The sequence below is a fragment of the Protopterus annectens genome, chromosome 8.part1, assembly GCF_019279795.1.
Source record: "Protopterus annectens isolate FY-2018-M chromosome 8.part1, PAN1.0, whole genome shotgun sequence".
Lineage (NCBI taxonomy): Eukaryota > Metazoa > Chordata > Ceratodontiformes > Protopteridae > Protopterus > Protopterus annectens.
In genome coordinates, this window is record NC_056742.1 from 484611264 (window position 1) to 484625878 (window position 14615).

General features: G+C 41.1%; 1 protein-coding gene across 1 annotated transcript in view; it reads left to right on the plus strand.

The window, feature by feature from the left end:
• Window positions 1-14615, plus strand: part of CHD9 (chromodomain helicase DNA binding protein 9) — a 2842495-nt gene that overhangs the window by 1726276 nt on the left and 1101604 nt on the right. Inside the window, exons 18-19 of the mRNA XM_044082017.1 lie at window positions 8222-8389; window positions 10126-10305. Coding sequence (XP_043937952.1) covers window positions 8222-8389; window positions 10126-10305 — 348 coding nt within the window. The remainder of the gene's footprint in view (window positions 1-8221; window positions 8390-10125; window positions 10306-14615) is intronic.

Consider the following 14615-nt stretch of genomic DNA (forward strand, 5'->3'; position numbering starts at 1 on the left):
ACATTTTTGGAAAGGTTGAGCAAGAAGGTATATACCTCTTCTACCTTGGCAAGTAATTATCAAACACTCCTGTCCAGGTATGCTCTAGCCTTGCTTACTCAGGCCACCTAGACTTTTTCCTTTTTGCCAGATTTAGAGGCAAAATCTCAGTACCTTGCTCTCCTGTCATCCTCCTCTCAGGTAGCTAGACACTCTATCAAGTGTAGTTATGATGCAATGGAGGCCTCTGCCAGAGCAGCAGCTTCTGTTCTAAGAAGACATTCCTGGCTGTATCTTCAGGCACTTTCTGATAATATCAAGGCAAAATTGCTTGATGCCCCACTGGACAATTCCTCACTGCTTGGAAAAGCAGCTGCAGAGTTGTTTGTCACTGCAGGAAAAAGGATTTGAAACACCTTCTGGTTTCAGCAGTTTCAAAATTTCATACAAATTTCCCGGCAATGATTTCCTTTAAGAAACCTGCTCGTTCCTTCTAGAACTAGACCCCGCAGGCCTTCCAGGGAGCACCCACAGGCTAAGACTGTCACTCCTACAGTTGCTGTTGTGGCCCCTCCTCAGCTGCCCTTTCAGCCAAGACCGTGTCTTCTGTGATGCCTTGCACCCTCTTCCAAGTCATATCCCTCTGTCCCTTTGCCGCCCCCCCTCTCCCTACCAAGTGGATGAAGATCACCCAGGACTCCCGGATGATTTCAATCATCCAGAACGGACTCTTTGACTCAGAACACCCTCCCACCCATCCAGGGAATTCCTCAGCCTCCCTGCAGTCAACTGCATCTGTTTCCCTTGATTCTGGATCAACTTTCCAACCAAGGCACCATTCACTCTGTCCCTCGGGACCAGCAGGGAAGGGGTTTTTACTCCAGAATGTTCCTAGTTCCAAGGAAAGATGGCCCTTGGAGGCTGCCTGTCTTAGATCTTTCCCTATTAAACACCTTCCTGGTGGTGCCTTCCTTCAGAATGCTATTCCTACCTACTCTTCTGCCCCCAGTCACCCCTCAAGCTTTTTTAGCTTCTCTGGATCTCAAGGGTGCATACCTGTATATCCTCATACACCCCCTCTTCAGAAAATGTTTGTGCTTCTCAGTGGGTTCTTTGCATTTTCAATTTACTGATGTTCCCTTTGGTCTTTCTGCTGTTCCAGAGGTATTCACAAATTGCCTAGCCCCAGCCATTACATACTTAAGGCTGAAAGGACTTCAAGTTTACCCATATTTACACGATCTGCTGTTTCTGGCAAACAGCCCAGACACCTTAAATCAACATTTGAATTTAGCCATTTCCTTTCTTCAGGCACTGGGTTTCACAATAAATCTCAAAATGTCCTGTCTCACACCAAGTCAGGATCTTGTATTCATGGGGTGCAGCTTTCGCACAAATTTGATGATGTTTTTTCTCTTGGTGGAGAAAGCAACCTATCTGAGGGCATTCATGGAGGATCTTCTGCCTCTGCCTTACATCATGGCCAGGGAGTTTCTGAGACTGCTGGGGTTTATGTGCTCCACTATTCCCATGCTGCCCTTTACAAAGTTACACATGAGAAAATTCCAGTGGTTTCTCAAGATAGTTTGGTCCCAACATGCTCATCCTTTAGATGTCATGATTCCCCTTCTTCCCTGCTTGAAAGCAGAGTTAGGTTATTGGATGTGGCAACTCAATCAGAACGCTGGCCTTCCTATACAGATTCCTCAACCAGCTCAGCAACTCTTCACAGATGCCTCAGACTTTGGGTGGGGAGCAACCTTTGCTTCCAGGAAAGTTCAAGGCCTTTAGTCCAATTTTCAAAGGAAGGAAATTAGCAACATCAGGGAAATGAGAGCTTTACTTTTATCCTTATAGACCTTTCACACTGTATTCCTGCTAGGACCACTACAGATCTTCACAGACAGTACTACAGTCCTTTGGTATGTAAGCATGGGGGCACAAAACTTTATCTCCTCTGTCGTTTGGCCATCAAGACTTGGGAATTGGCTGCCTTATACAAGGTAACTCTGCATGCTGTGTACCTTCCTTCAGCTCAGAACTTTGTGGCAGATGCTTTAAGCAGGTCCATGACACAATCTCATGAGTGGATGCTCCACAGAGATGTGTTCCTGGACCTAGTTCACCAGTTGGGTACTTCAGAACTGGACCTTTTTGCCTCCCCTATGAGCAGACAACTTCCTCGCTTCTGTGCCAGGGTCCCTCATCCTCAAGTGTGGAAGGTGGACACCCTCTCGTTCTCATGGAAGGGGGGGTTATTCTATGCATTCCCCCTTCCCCTTAATTCAGAAAGTCCTGTTAAATTCTACAGGACAAACCAAAAATTTTGTTAGTGACTCCCTTTTGGCTAAGACAGCACTGGTTCCCTCTTCTTCTGCAGTTAGCCACCACTACATGTTGCCTCACTAGCTGGATCTTCTCACTCAGGACAAGGGATCTTTGATCCACCCACAATTGCTGACTCTACAACTGACCCTGTAGATCAATTTTTGATCGCTTTCAGGCACTTATTCTCTAAGGACGTGCTAAGGGTTTTGCAGGAGGCCAGGAAATATACTACCAGAAAATCTTGTATTTCCAAATGGAGAAGATTTTCCATTTGGTACCAAAAAAGGAAAGTGGATCCCTGTGGGGTGTGTACATTCCACTAGTGCTTTCCTACCTGTGTGAGTTACTCAGCAGTGGCCTTTTACTACTTAGTTAAGGTCCATTGTTCTGCCTGCTTGCCTTTGACTCCTCCTCTAGCTTCCAGGCTGGAAGTTAAGCTTTTTCTAAAGGGTGTCCTAAACTTAAGACCCCCAGGAAACCAGTTCCTCCTCCTTGGGATCTCAATTATGTACTGGAGAAATATACCCAGGCCCCTTTTGAACCAGCAGCTTCTGCTTCCCTAATGTTTTGTACATGGAAAACAGTGCTTCTGGTAGCCTTAACCTCTGCCAGAATGGTTTCTGAAATTCAGGCATTAATGGCTTCACCTTTTTTTCTGGTCTTCCACAAGGACAGGGTATCCTTGAGAACTAACCATTCCTTCTTGCCAAAAGTGAACGATTTGTCACAATCAATCTATCCAATTCTTCCTTCTTCTCTTCACTTCAATCGTCTAGTGAGAGGATTTTACACACCTTAGACGTGCATAGACAACTCAGATTTTACCTTGGAAAACAAAGTCTATCAGGAAGTCTGACCAGTTTTGTCTCATTTCATCCCAGGGCTCTGGGTTTGCCTGTATCCAAACAAGCTATTTTCACATGGCTATTGTGTTTTGCTATGGATACCATGGAAAGTCCGTATCAGCATCTGTCAAGGCACATTCCACTAGGTCATTTGCATCCTTAGGGGCCTTCTTCAAGGACCTAGATGCCCATTCTGTTTTGGAAGCAGCCCACCTGGTCATCTCTTCACACCTTCACAAAACATTACAAATTGGATGATGTTTACAGATTCAGAGCAGGATTTGCTAGGGCAATTCTCCATGGATTCTTGGAAAATGCTTCCTGTTAGTGTCCCCTTCTCTATACCTTCTCTCTGTGTTCCCTTTTCAGCTCAGACACTCCCCCTTATGTAAAGAATACTGGAACATTGAATAGAAGGACATAGAATAGTTGTGTAAAATCTTACCATAACCGTAAATGTCCTGGGTACAATGAATATAGGGTAAAATGAAAATTGAGTTTAAAAAGGGTAGAAAAGTGTGTTGTGGGAGAAATTTACAAACATTCTTTCATGTATCGGCAAAATCAAAAGCATTTTTTTTTTCATTACCAACTTGAAAACAAAGTCTGCAGGTGACCATAATTAAAACAGGTCAGAACTCTGAACACTGTTAGCTGAGTGAATAGTACAAGGCACAATATCATTAACATTTAAAGATACAATTACAAGCAATGCAATGAAAAATAAATGAAGTCTGAAATTGTGAGAGTGAATAACATATCCAAGTAGTTGCCCTCCAAGCAGCCTTAATATTTCAGTATATTTAATACAATATAATGGGAGCAGCTATCCTAACTCAACAGCCACAAACACAGACAAACCTCCCCTGTTCTAAAATGAAGGTTTCACATGTTATAGCCTAATACTTCTCAGCTGTCCAGATTTTTGTCTCATATTTTTGGTCATTACAAGTTTGTCTATACTGTTGGGTCAGATTTTTTAGTGGTTTAATTTTAGATTAACGTATGAATGAACAAAAACCACAACGTAAATCCACCAAAGGTACAGGATGGCACAACGATTTCCTAGCTGGAACAGGTCACAGTTTATTTGACAAAATAGGAATAGTACAACACAAAATGTCTTGAACAGACTCAATGTAGCCAAGAGTTAAGCGCTTTCATCTGTCTTACGCAGACTTCATCAAAACTACCATTATTTTCTGAATTTCACTTTTATACTCCATTTTGGCACCAAAAACTTTAAAAATTTAAAGACATCCTAACATATCTAACAAAACTTATTCAACACATTTGATAAAATATAATGTAATCTAATATATATATATATATATATATATATATTATAAAAAATGTAATAAAATCTGTGTATTTACACTGCTAATTCCATCTACTAAACATGTTATATACACACACACTATATACTTGTTACAAGTCAATTATGCATTTCTATCTCATACTTGGGACTAAAAATAAAAATAAAATATATCATGTAAATATAATTGTACAATTAATAAATACTTAGGCTAAAAGAAACATATATACATAATGTAGTGATATCATATATAACAATAACAAAAATTTACACAATCCCCCATTCAGACCAATTATATCTGGAAGCAAGTCCAAAACTTTTCCCATAGGAGTAGCAATAGATAGATGGGTTAAACCAGTTTATAACAATGTACCACACTGTTGTCTCCACTTTATAATATTTTTCCTTCTTCCAGAATTTTGTCAGAAGCAGCTCTTTTCTGGTATGTTTGCATCTTTACTTAAGTAATTCTTGGCTGCTTTCCAGTCACATTTGGAGCGTACAGACAATATATCATTTAAATTAACAAATCCTAGTGTGTAATACCCGTCCAGTTGCTTACTTGTTCCTTCATAAAATTAATACAGTCTGTTCCTTCCAGTTTCTCTGGTACTGCAGAAAATCTCAGATTTTCTCTGGGTGCTGTTTTGTAACTGTATTTTTGAAACAACTGTTAAGAAGGCTCTTTTTCAGCCAGCCTTTTTTTTTTCATATCAACCTCTGATTTTTTGCAGTTTTTATCAGTTCATTTTAATATCTAGTTAAGGTTTCTATTTTTTCAGTCTTTAGTTTTGAGTTTTACAGATTCCTTTATGGTTTCATTTATTATTTTAAACACCCCTGAACGCATTTGATTTATTTTTTCCTCTAAGTTATTGGTAGCTTTCTCCTGTAGCAAACCTGAAACTTGACCTGCTATTTACTGAACAGCTGCATGATTCTTCCAAACCAATATTTTTTTTGTCTCCTTTTCTGGTTGATTGTCACTCAGGTTTTCCAAATTTCTACATTGCTGGCATTCAGGTGGCGTGATTACTAGCCATTGACAGATGTTTTATCCCTAACTGACTGTTTCATTGACCCTTTTTCCACATGTTCTGATTTCACCATAGGAGAGCTCAGCTCTAACTGTTGATTAGTGTCCTCCCAACTTGGAAGTTCCTGTACCTGTTGATTTCATCTCCAATTGAAGGCCTTTGCTTATGAAAAAATAGCTAATGACTTTTTCAAATACAAAAAAGAACTACATTTTCCATGTCTTTCATTATTTTATCTTATGCTTAGTCTATTTGTTTTAAAAAAAGAAAAAAAAATTATCTTTAACTCAACTAAAAACGTTAACCTAGATATCCAGCTCTGTAAAAACGAGAAGTTTTCCTAATTCTACGGTGTGATCACTGCTCTTTTACAGATCACTGCTCTTTTACATCTCCCACCCCCCAGCAGCCCGAGATGACAACATTCTATTAACTTTAACTTGCTTCTATCCAGCTTTTCTTACCTTAAAGCCTGAATACCTTACAGTTGAAAGAAAATATATTTTCTTGCTTTAATATCTTTTAACATGCACAGTAGTCAGTGATAAAGACTCATCCACCTCATTTAAAATACCCATCACTGCAAACAAAACTGCTTTACAATGTAACACAGTTTACCTAATTATTTTTTTACAAATATTAAAAAGAACAAAAACTGTTTTACTTATTTTTGTAGTCCATACAGTGCCCCTCTAAGCATTCAAGAGATGAAGGAAGGTATATTTTTACAGTTTACCCACTTGGTTAACACACACAACAAAATTCCAGACTTTCTCAGTCACTTCCTATTTCACATTTCACATGTCTATTCCTGTATCTAACAGGATTGATGTTTGATAGTCTGCCATTTATTTACTAATTTCACAATGTTGTTGTCTTCTTCCTGGTCCAAGACCAGTCTGTGTTTCAAATCCAAGGTACTTGTAATTGTTGTAATCATCTCTTGTTCTGTTTTTTTCTTTCACTCAAGCATTTTCCTTTGGAACAATGGAAAAGTTTTCACTGGCAAAGTCTCTATTTGGGTTTTGTTATTGTCGGATTAATGAGAAGCAAGAGTCCCCTTCTGTTTGCTGTTTCACCCCTTGTTGGTTAAACTTGATTTCCTCCTTAGCTATTTCTGCATTTAAAATGCCTTTGATTCTCCAGGAAACAAGGTATTCTGAAGGGAGTTGGATAATAAGTGGCAGCTTAAATCTCACACCTGCCTCTTCACATTCCCTGACTGCAAGAATAAACTTGTTTTGTCTTATACCTGATATACAGTGAATCATTATTTTCCTCAAACTTTCTCTGTTGTCCCCAATATTTAATACTTTTTCCTTTCTTCCACATTTTTACAAGAGCAACTCTTTCTGCTGTTATGACTGCATCTTTACAAATATAGGCCTCAGCTACTTCCTTGTGGCCAGATCTGGAGCATACACTAGATGTATATCCCCTCAGTTAACAAATGGTGATGTGGAATACCAATCCAGTTTGTCTTTACTTTCATAAAATGAATTTATTCTGCTCCTTTCAGTTTTTATATTACTGCAAAAAATATTGGATTTTCCCTGCATGCTCTGTCCTCTAACTCCATTGTTTTTGGAATATTTCATGAGAAGCTCTCATGCTCACTTTTTGCGGTTTGATCAATTTAGCTAAATAGCTAGTTAAAACTACTTCTGTTTTCCCAGCCTTTTATCATTTGACTTTGTATAAGCCTTCACTATTTCACTTACTTTAAACGCCTCCAAGTCCATTTGATTTACTGTTTCCTCCTAAATTACTGGAAACCATCTCCTGTACCAAAGCTAAAACGTGCGCTGCGTTTTGCTGAACAGTTTCTTTTTTGATTGATTTTCTTACTTTCTGAAAATTCTTCTTTGCTGGCATTCAGACTGTTTAATTACTTGATAGCAACCGATTTTTACCCTTAATTGTAAGTCATACTTAGCTTTTTTATTTATTTTTTTTTAACTGACTTTCAATTTCCACTCTGGGAGATCTGAAATCACCCTGCTCAGTGTGGAGCCAACTTAGAAGTTGATATTTGGGCATTCTTGATCGTAAAGAAGTGCAAGGTAAAGCATTACTAATCTTAACAGTTGAATGAGATTTTGAGCATATACATCTAATCACAGGAGATGAGTTAGGAAATGAACATAAAACTTGAACTAAAAATAGGAGTTTATAATGGGAATTAATGTTTTTTAATTATTATTTTAACTGAATATTGAGAATGGTTTGAAGCAATGCATTTTGATGATTAGGTTGTTTAAATCACGTGACGCACTGCTTTATTATAAAATGGAGCATTTTAAACTTGAAGGTACTCTGAAGTCCAAGACTTGACGGATGTGGTTACTTGTAATAAAGCAGTTTTTAACGACACAAGTTTCAGCTTTATTTTGATAGCACTAGTTTGAAGCTAATGTTCTTAAAAATGCTTGTGTTTGTTGTGGGTTTGGTCTTATTGATGTTTGACCCTTTTGGAAATTTAAGTAATATTGAGACAGGCTATATATACTAGAGTTCATGCATTTTTATTTAGTAATACTTTATAGCTGGTAAATATAAATAAAAAGCTTCTGTCATTAGTGTCTCAGTTGTGCTGTGGTTGAATTTTTAAGTGCATGTAAGGTAGTATAAGTGTATTGGAAGTTAATCTTTGTATGTGTATGGATTTAAGTGTTTAATATGTTAATTATAGTTTTTGTTTTCTTCTTTTCTTAAAGGCTCAAGCCCGATGCCATAGGATTGGACAACATAAAGCTGTGAAGGTTTACAGATTAATAACACGCAATTCCTATGAGAGGGAGATGTTTGATCGAGCCAGTCTGAAACTGGGTTTGGACAAAGCAGTGTTACAAAGCATGAGTGGCAGAGAGAACACTGTTGGCGGGGTATGTAACACATCTTTAATGAGGAAAGGGAACTTTTATCATTGTTAGTTCCCTTTGAGAAACTTTTCAGTTCTATAAAAAGCTGTAGGAGAAAAGTCTGAAGGTTGTAATGTGTAGACATTGAGTTGTGAAGTGCACCTAAAGCTTGGAATCTTGTTGAATTGTGTGACATTTCAACTTTGTAGCTGTTTTCCTTCTCAAACGTCTTTTAGCATATACACAAGACATCTTTGCCTGGTTTGTCACTAGTTTTTTTTCAAAATGCTTTGGACTTAGTAGTTTGACTAGAATATAATGAAAGAGGTTCAGAGAAGCAGTTAAAACTATTTGTGTAGTGTGAAATGCTGGGCCATCCCTTGCTGCCCCTCTTAACTTCTGGTATATTACCAGTATTTATTATATTGATTCATATTAATTTAATATTTCACTCTTTTTCTATTTACTTCCTTAAACTATTTAAAGTTGTGGTGATGCAGGACCGTGTCCTAAGACTTGGTGAGAGCAGGGCTGAAAAACTAATTCTGAAAGTGGTGCCAACCCAGTGAACCACACCACACCACACACACCTACAGACAGTTTGGAAGATAAACAATTTTCCTACAGCATGACTTTGAGATATAACATGAAAATAAGTGCTAAGAGGAGGCCTCCACATGAGCACGTGGGTGAACCTGCCAACTCCACAGAGAAGGCACCCCAGCCACTGCTGAGTCAACACTGCTAACCATTGTCCTGTCACCATAATTCTATTTTTGTTTATTTTTAGAAGACATTAACAACTTACCTGTGAATTAACGTTAGTATTTATTCAGTGTCTGCTCTTTCACTAATTAAGGCTGCCCATTTTCTTGTGGCACTAAGTTGTCGCCTGATGTCTTATTGATCTAGTGTTTGGTAGTGTAGCAATTCGTAATTCTCTCTGGCCTTCTAAGTCTTCCTGCATAGGCTGTCATATAAGCCACCTGGGGTTGTCATACTTTTTGCTGTTATATAACCCCACCCTGTTTTGACAGTTGGGTGCAGCTGCTGCAACTGAGAAGAATTCTAACTTGTACTGTTACTTAATGTTAAGCCGTGGTGGTGCAGTGGTAGCGTTGTTGCCTCACAGCAAGAGGTTCTCCCGTTTGATTCTCGGCTGGAGCTCCTTCTATCCTCCCTGAGGTGTTTACTAAAGACTGATTCTGCAAAGTATGCGAGTTGACATGCACGTTCCTTTGTTAGGCGTTAACATATTTAAAGACTTATCCTGCAGATGCTGCAGTAGACTTCAGCAGAGAACAGAGATGGATAACTGCATATGACAGCACTGCAGGATTTGTTGGGAGCGGGTGTAGTAAAATTGCTTCTTGACACAGTAGTGCTTCCGCTTCAGTAGCTTGGATTCCACAAGCAAATACAGAGCACTTTATATGTAGTGCTACAAAAAATTTATTTAATGGACTTTGAGGGGGGAAGTTACCCAGGTAAACTGCTCATGATCTGAGATGGTAGTAAGGAATTGTGTAGAGCAGGCAAAGGTCAGAATGAGTTTGTAGACTGCTTAGTAAAAACAAGAAAACATGGTATTCATTTGTAGTATAATGGCCATTTCCCTTTTTACTTTCCCAGTATGTAAAGGTAGATATGATTTCTTAGCTATGAACATATAGATGGGTTTTTATGAGACATTACACACAGCTGTGTATTGCAGTTTGAGTTATTATTTTCACAGCTTCATTGCCTTTTTGTATTAATAGATTCAGCAACTTTCCAAGAAGGAAATTGAAGACTTGCTGCGAAGAGGGGCTTATGGGGCTATAATGGATGAAGAGGATGAAGGCTCCAAGTTTTGTGAAGAAGATATTGATCAGATTCTTCAACGTCGAACAAAAACTATCACTATTGAGTCGGAAGGAAGGGGTTCAACATTTGCTAAGGTATGTATGTGTACCATTCCTAGAAAGGCAGTAAAAGCCAAATAATTACCGCGCTTTGTAGTTTTTATCAATGAAGGGAAGACTTAAAGCTGAGGAAACAGAGAGGAATTACATGAGTTACTTAATATAGCTTTCTCTTGTCATAGTCAGTTATTTATGACCCTTTAAGAAGACAGTTTTTTTTCTGTAGTGATCCTGCCTGTTTATAGTACATGGATCATTCTTTTGCTTGATGGCTCATTTTTCTAGGCAACTCAAGAAAGGGAGAAACTGCTTAATTTCATGAAACAAGCATTTGCATGGTATAGTTTGTAATCTCCTGTTTCCTATGCCACAAATTTCTTCTTATATTTCATTTTTATCTCTGTGTTAAGAAGTAAATGTTTAATGTTGTGTAGTCCAGTCTCACCTTCATTTTTACGTATGGGTTTGGAGCCGATGCTCTGCTCCAAATCGGACGATTTATAAGCTTGAAGACTTCTGGTTGGCTCGTGGCTAAGCAGCTATCCCATAGTGCACCAGTACAAACCCCAGATCTCGTTTGCCGCATCAACGAGTTTGGTTGTGCTTCTCTTGGCTCTGGCTAAGTGTTAACTTTTTTCTTGCTTATATTGCTTAAAATCTTGTTCAAAGTTATTATTAGTGTAGTACAACAGTTTGTGCATTAGTATTTGTTACTGTAGGGTTGCTAATTCGTAGGTAATTAGCTCCTTTGCACCCCTTGGTGCAAGCATTGGCCTTAGGCCTGTTAGTGTGCTTTGTGGTATCCTGTGTACCAGTTTTAGATTTATTGTTAGTGCTGATAGCTTGACAAATGCTAGCGTTTGTTCTAGTCTACGGTTTCTTAGAGCAGTTTGGTTTTGGCGGTTATCCGCTGGTGTTGATTTTTTACAGTGGTGGAGTTTGTTGTTCGAAACTCCATTTTCAGCTTCTTCTGTTAATGCTTAGCAGAATAAGGGTTTTCTGTGTGTGCGAGTTTTTGCTGGTCTGTTTAAGTTAGAAGACCTAGCTGTCCCTTTCCTTTCTGGACTAGGCCATTTTAGTTAGAGGACCTAGTCCTAGTGGTGTTTCTTCCTCCTTCAGGGCTAGGCCCGTTTAAGTTAGAGGACCTAGTCCTCCCTTTCACTTCTCTTCTCTTTTCGTCTGTGTGTTATGTCTAAAGAGGTTAAGGAGCACAAGCCTTCGGGCTTCAAAAAATGCATGAAGTGCTCCCAAAAAATGTCATTGACGGATGGTCATGGTCTGTGTGTCTATTGCTTAGGGGCCATCCGTTTGCAAGAGACTTGCTTGTTTTGTCATACCTTCTCCCTTAGAGTGTTACAGGAGAGGAGGAACAAGCTAATTCTAAATGGTCTTTTAAAGCCTGCCTTTGAGGAAGCCCTGTCTAGCTCTTCCTGTTCTTCCAAGTCCACTAAATCTGCTAAGTCTAAGTCTTCAAAAAGACCTTCTCCAGCACCGGCTGGTGTCGTGGAGCCACCTTCTAAAGTGGCAAAATCAGCCTCATCGGCTCCACTGCCTTCGGAGCCGACTGATAGCATCATTGTGGTGACAGGGTCGGTTCCTAGTTTGTCGGAGCTGACCAGAGAATTTATAGAACCTGCTATTCCTCCCAAGATCCCCGACTAATTCCTCCAGGGTCTTCCAGGAGCCTTTTGGAAGAAGATGTGGAGAGGGTGGTCCTGAGACTGCTAAAGTCGTGTGGTCTATCTAAATTGTTGTTTGCTCTGATCCAGTCTGTTCCGGAGCCTATGGAACCCATTATACCCTCCATTGGTGGAACCCTCGGCTCCAGCTCCACTTGTGGTTGCTTCGGAGCCGAGTTCTGCTCCGACACTTTCGGTGTCGTCCGTTGTGTCCAGGGGCTGAAGCTTCTCCGTTCGGCGCTGACAGGGAAGGTTAGAATCGGTCTTCTTCGGTTCCTCATCTCCCTCTCGGCGCTTCAGCTGGGGTGAGTTCGGACCCTGCATCTATCTCTGAGCCGATAGCTCTGACGCCGATGGCATCCTCAGTCTCTTCGAAGCGGGAGAGGTCCTCGGAGCAGGAGAGGTTGGCATTCGAGATGATGTGCGTGCTGTCCAAATCACCATTTGCCACCAAGGGTACCAGCACTCTCCCCCCTAGAGCACCCACTTCTGTCTCAGCCCCTACTCTCTTTGGAGACAGCAGAGACCCTCAGCCTCAGGAGCCACGAGCTGGTGGCCCACACTCTTCAGTGACCTCCCCGGAATACCCTTCTGAGGAGCTCCCCAGGAAGAAGACATGCAAGAGGAAGCATGTTGACTCCCAGGATGAGTCTTTGACATCTGACACTGACCTTGAGGAGTCTGAAGGGTCCCCCAAGTCATCCTCTGATGATGTCTCCTTCATGGACATCCTGGATATCCTTAAGCAGAGGTGCGGCTGGCCCACTGTCAACCCTTCTGATGAGGAGTCTGTGTACCTGAAGGCTTTCGGGTCTCAACCTTGTACCTCTTGGATGTCTCCACCTTTTGATGAACTGATGGATGTAGTTAGTCGAAAGGTGTGGGATACTCCTGATGCCGTGGAGCCAGCTCCTAGGAGACCCAACAAGTTTCTTTCTGCCTCTCCAGATAAAGAATTTTTGTCCAAAGGTGTCCCAGTAGATGCTATGGTGGTGGTGGCGGCCACTAAGAAGGAGCTTGCTGAGACTTCTGTCCATCTGCCGAATAAGGAGTCTCTACAGATGGACAGGTACGGGAAGCGTGTATTCAGTTCAGCGGCTTTTACTCTTGGATCGATGAACTATCTCACTCGCTTCACGAGATTGCAGAGGGATCTCCTCAAGAAGTTAGGAGATTTTATACAGGGTATATGTACTGAGGGAGTCCCTGACAAGATTTCTGCTCAGTTGTCCACCTTAAATTCTATAGTTAACTCCTCCATGTGGCTTATTTCTTATGCGGCTGATGGAGTGAGTAGAGCAGCGAGTTCAGGAGTTGCCCTAAGGCGTCACTCCTGGATGCGCTTGTGCAATTTTGCGGATCCATTGAAGTCCACTTTCATCAATGCCCCATTTGATGGTTCCTCATTGTTTGGATCTAAGGTGAAGGACACACTCACTCGGTGTGAGCAAGAAGGAAAGACACTCTCTGCCGTGGGAGTACGTTTTACTGTTCCCTCTAGACCATACCCTAAAGGTCAAAGGGGTGGTAAAATGTGGTTTAAGAAGTCCCAGAGAGTCTTTCCAGACACACAGGGTGAACCCTCCTTCAGAAGCAGAGGAGGAGGAGGAAATGGGAGACATCGCACTAGAGACAGGGGCGGTCCGCAATACCAGCAAGGTCGTGATTCCTTTTGGGGATGGCCTTATCAGCGCACCTGATATGGGGCCCGACTGCGTTTCTCTGGGGCCAGTCGGGGGTCGCATTTCTTTGTATCCAGCAGCCTGGCTAAGTATAACCCAAGACAAGTGGGTACAAAGAGTTGTTACCAGAGGCTATATCATACCCTTTTCCCTTCCACCATTTGTTCCCAAGAAGATCCCAGATGTATCACCCAATCTCAGGGATCAGGCAGCTGTGGAGATCAACAAGTTGCTCTTAAAAAGAGTCATCCAATCCGTCCCAGCAGACCAGATAGGATCCGGAATTTACTCCAGGTTCTTTTTAGTCCCAAAACGAACAGGAGATTGGAGGCCAATTTTGAACCTCAGCAGATTAAACGAATCAGTGAGGAAGGACAAGTTTTGAATGGTAACACTGCAGTCGATACTCCCTTTGTTAGGGAAAGAGTATTGGATGTGCTCAGTAGATCTCCAAGATGCCTACTACCATATAAAAATGGACAAGGCGTCTCGTGCTGTGCCCTTTGGGCTCACCACAGCCCCCAGGGTGTTCACCAAATGCATGGCAGTAGTGACAGCTCACCTGAGACGTCAGGGATTCCAGGTGTTTCTGTATTTGGACGACTGGCTCCTGACCGCCCCCACCAGGCATCTACTTCTCCAAAACAGGGATGCCACTATTCAACTTTGTGCTCAATAAGGGATCTCCATAAATTGGGAAAAATCTGCATTATTGCCCTCTCAATCTGTGATTTTTATAGGCGCAGAGATACACAGTGAACATGACAGCTCGTCTTCCTGCCGAAAGGGCACAAAATTTAATCTTTCAAATTCAATATTTTCTCCCATTGCGGAAGGTCAAAGCAGCGTGGGTTCTTCAGCTCCTCGGGACTATGGCATCCACCATCCTATTAGTACCATTAGCCAGGTTGCACATGAGAATTCTCCAGTGGCTTCTGTCTTCCCAATGGTCCTTCCAATATCTTCTGCTGAATCACCCTATTCT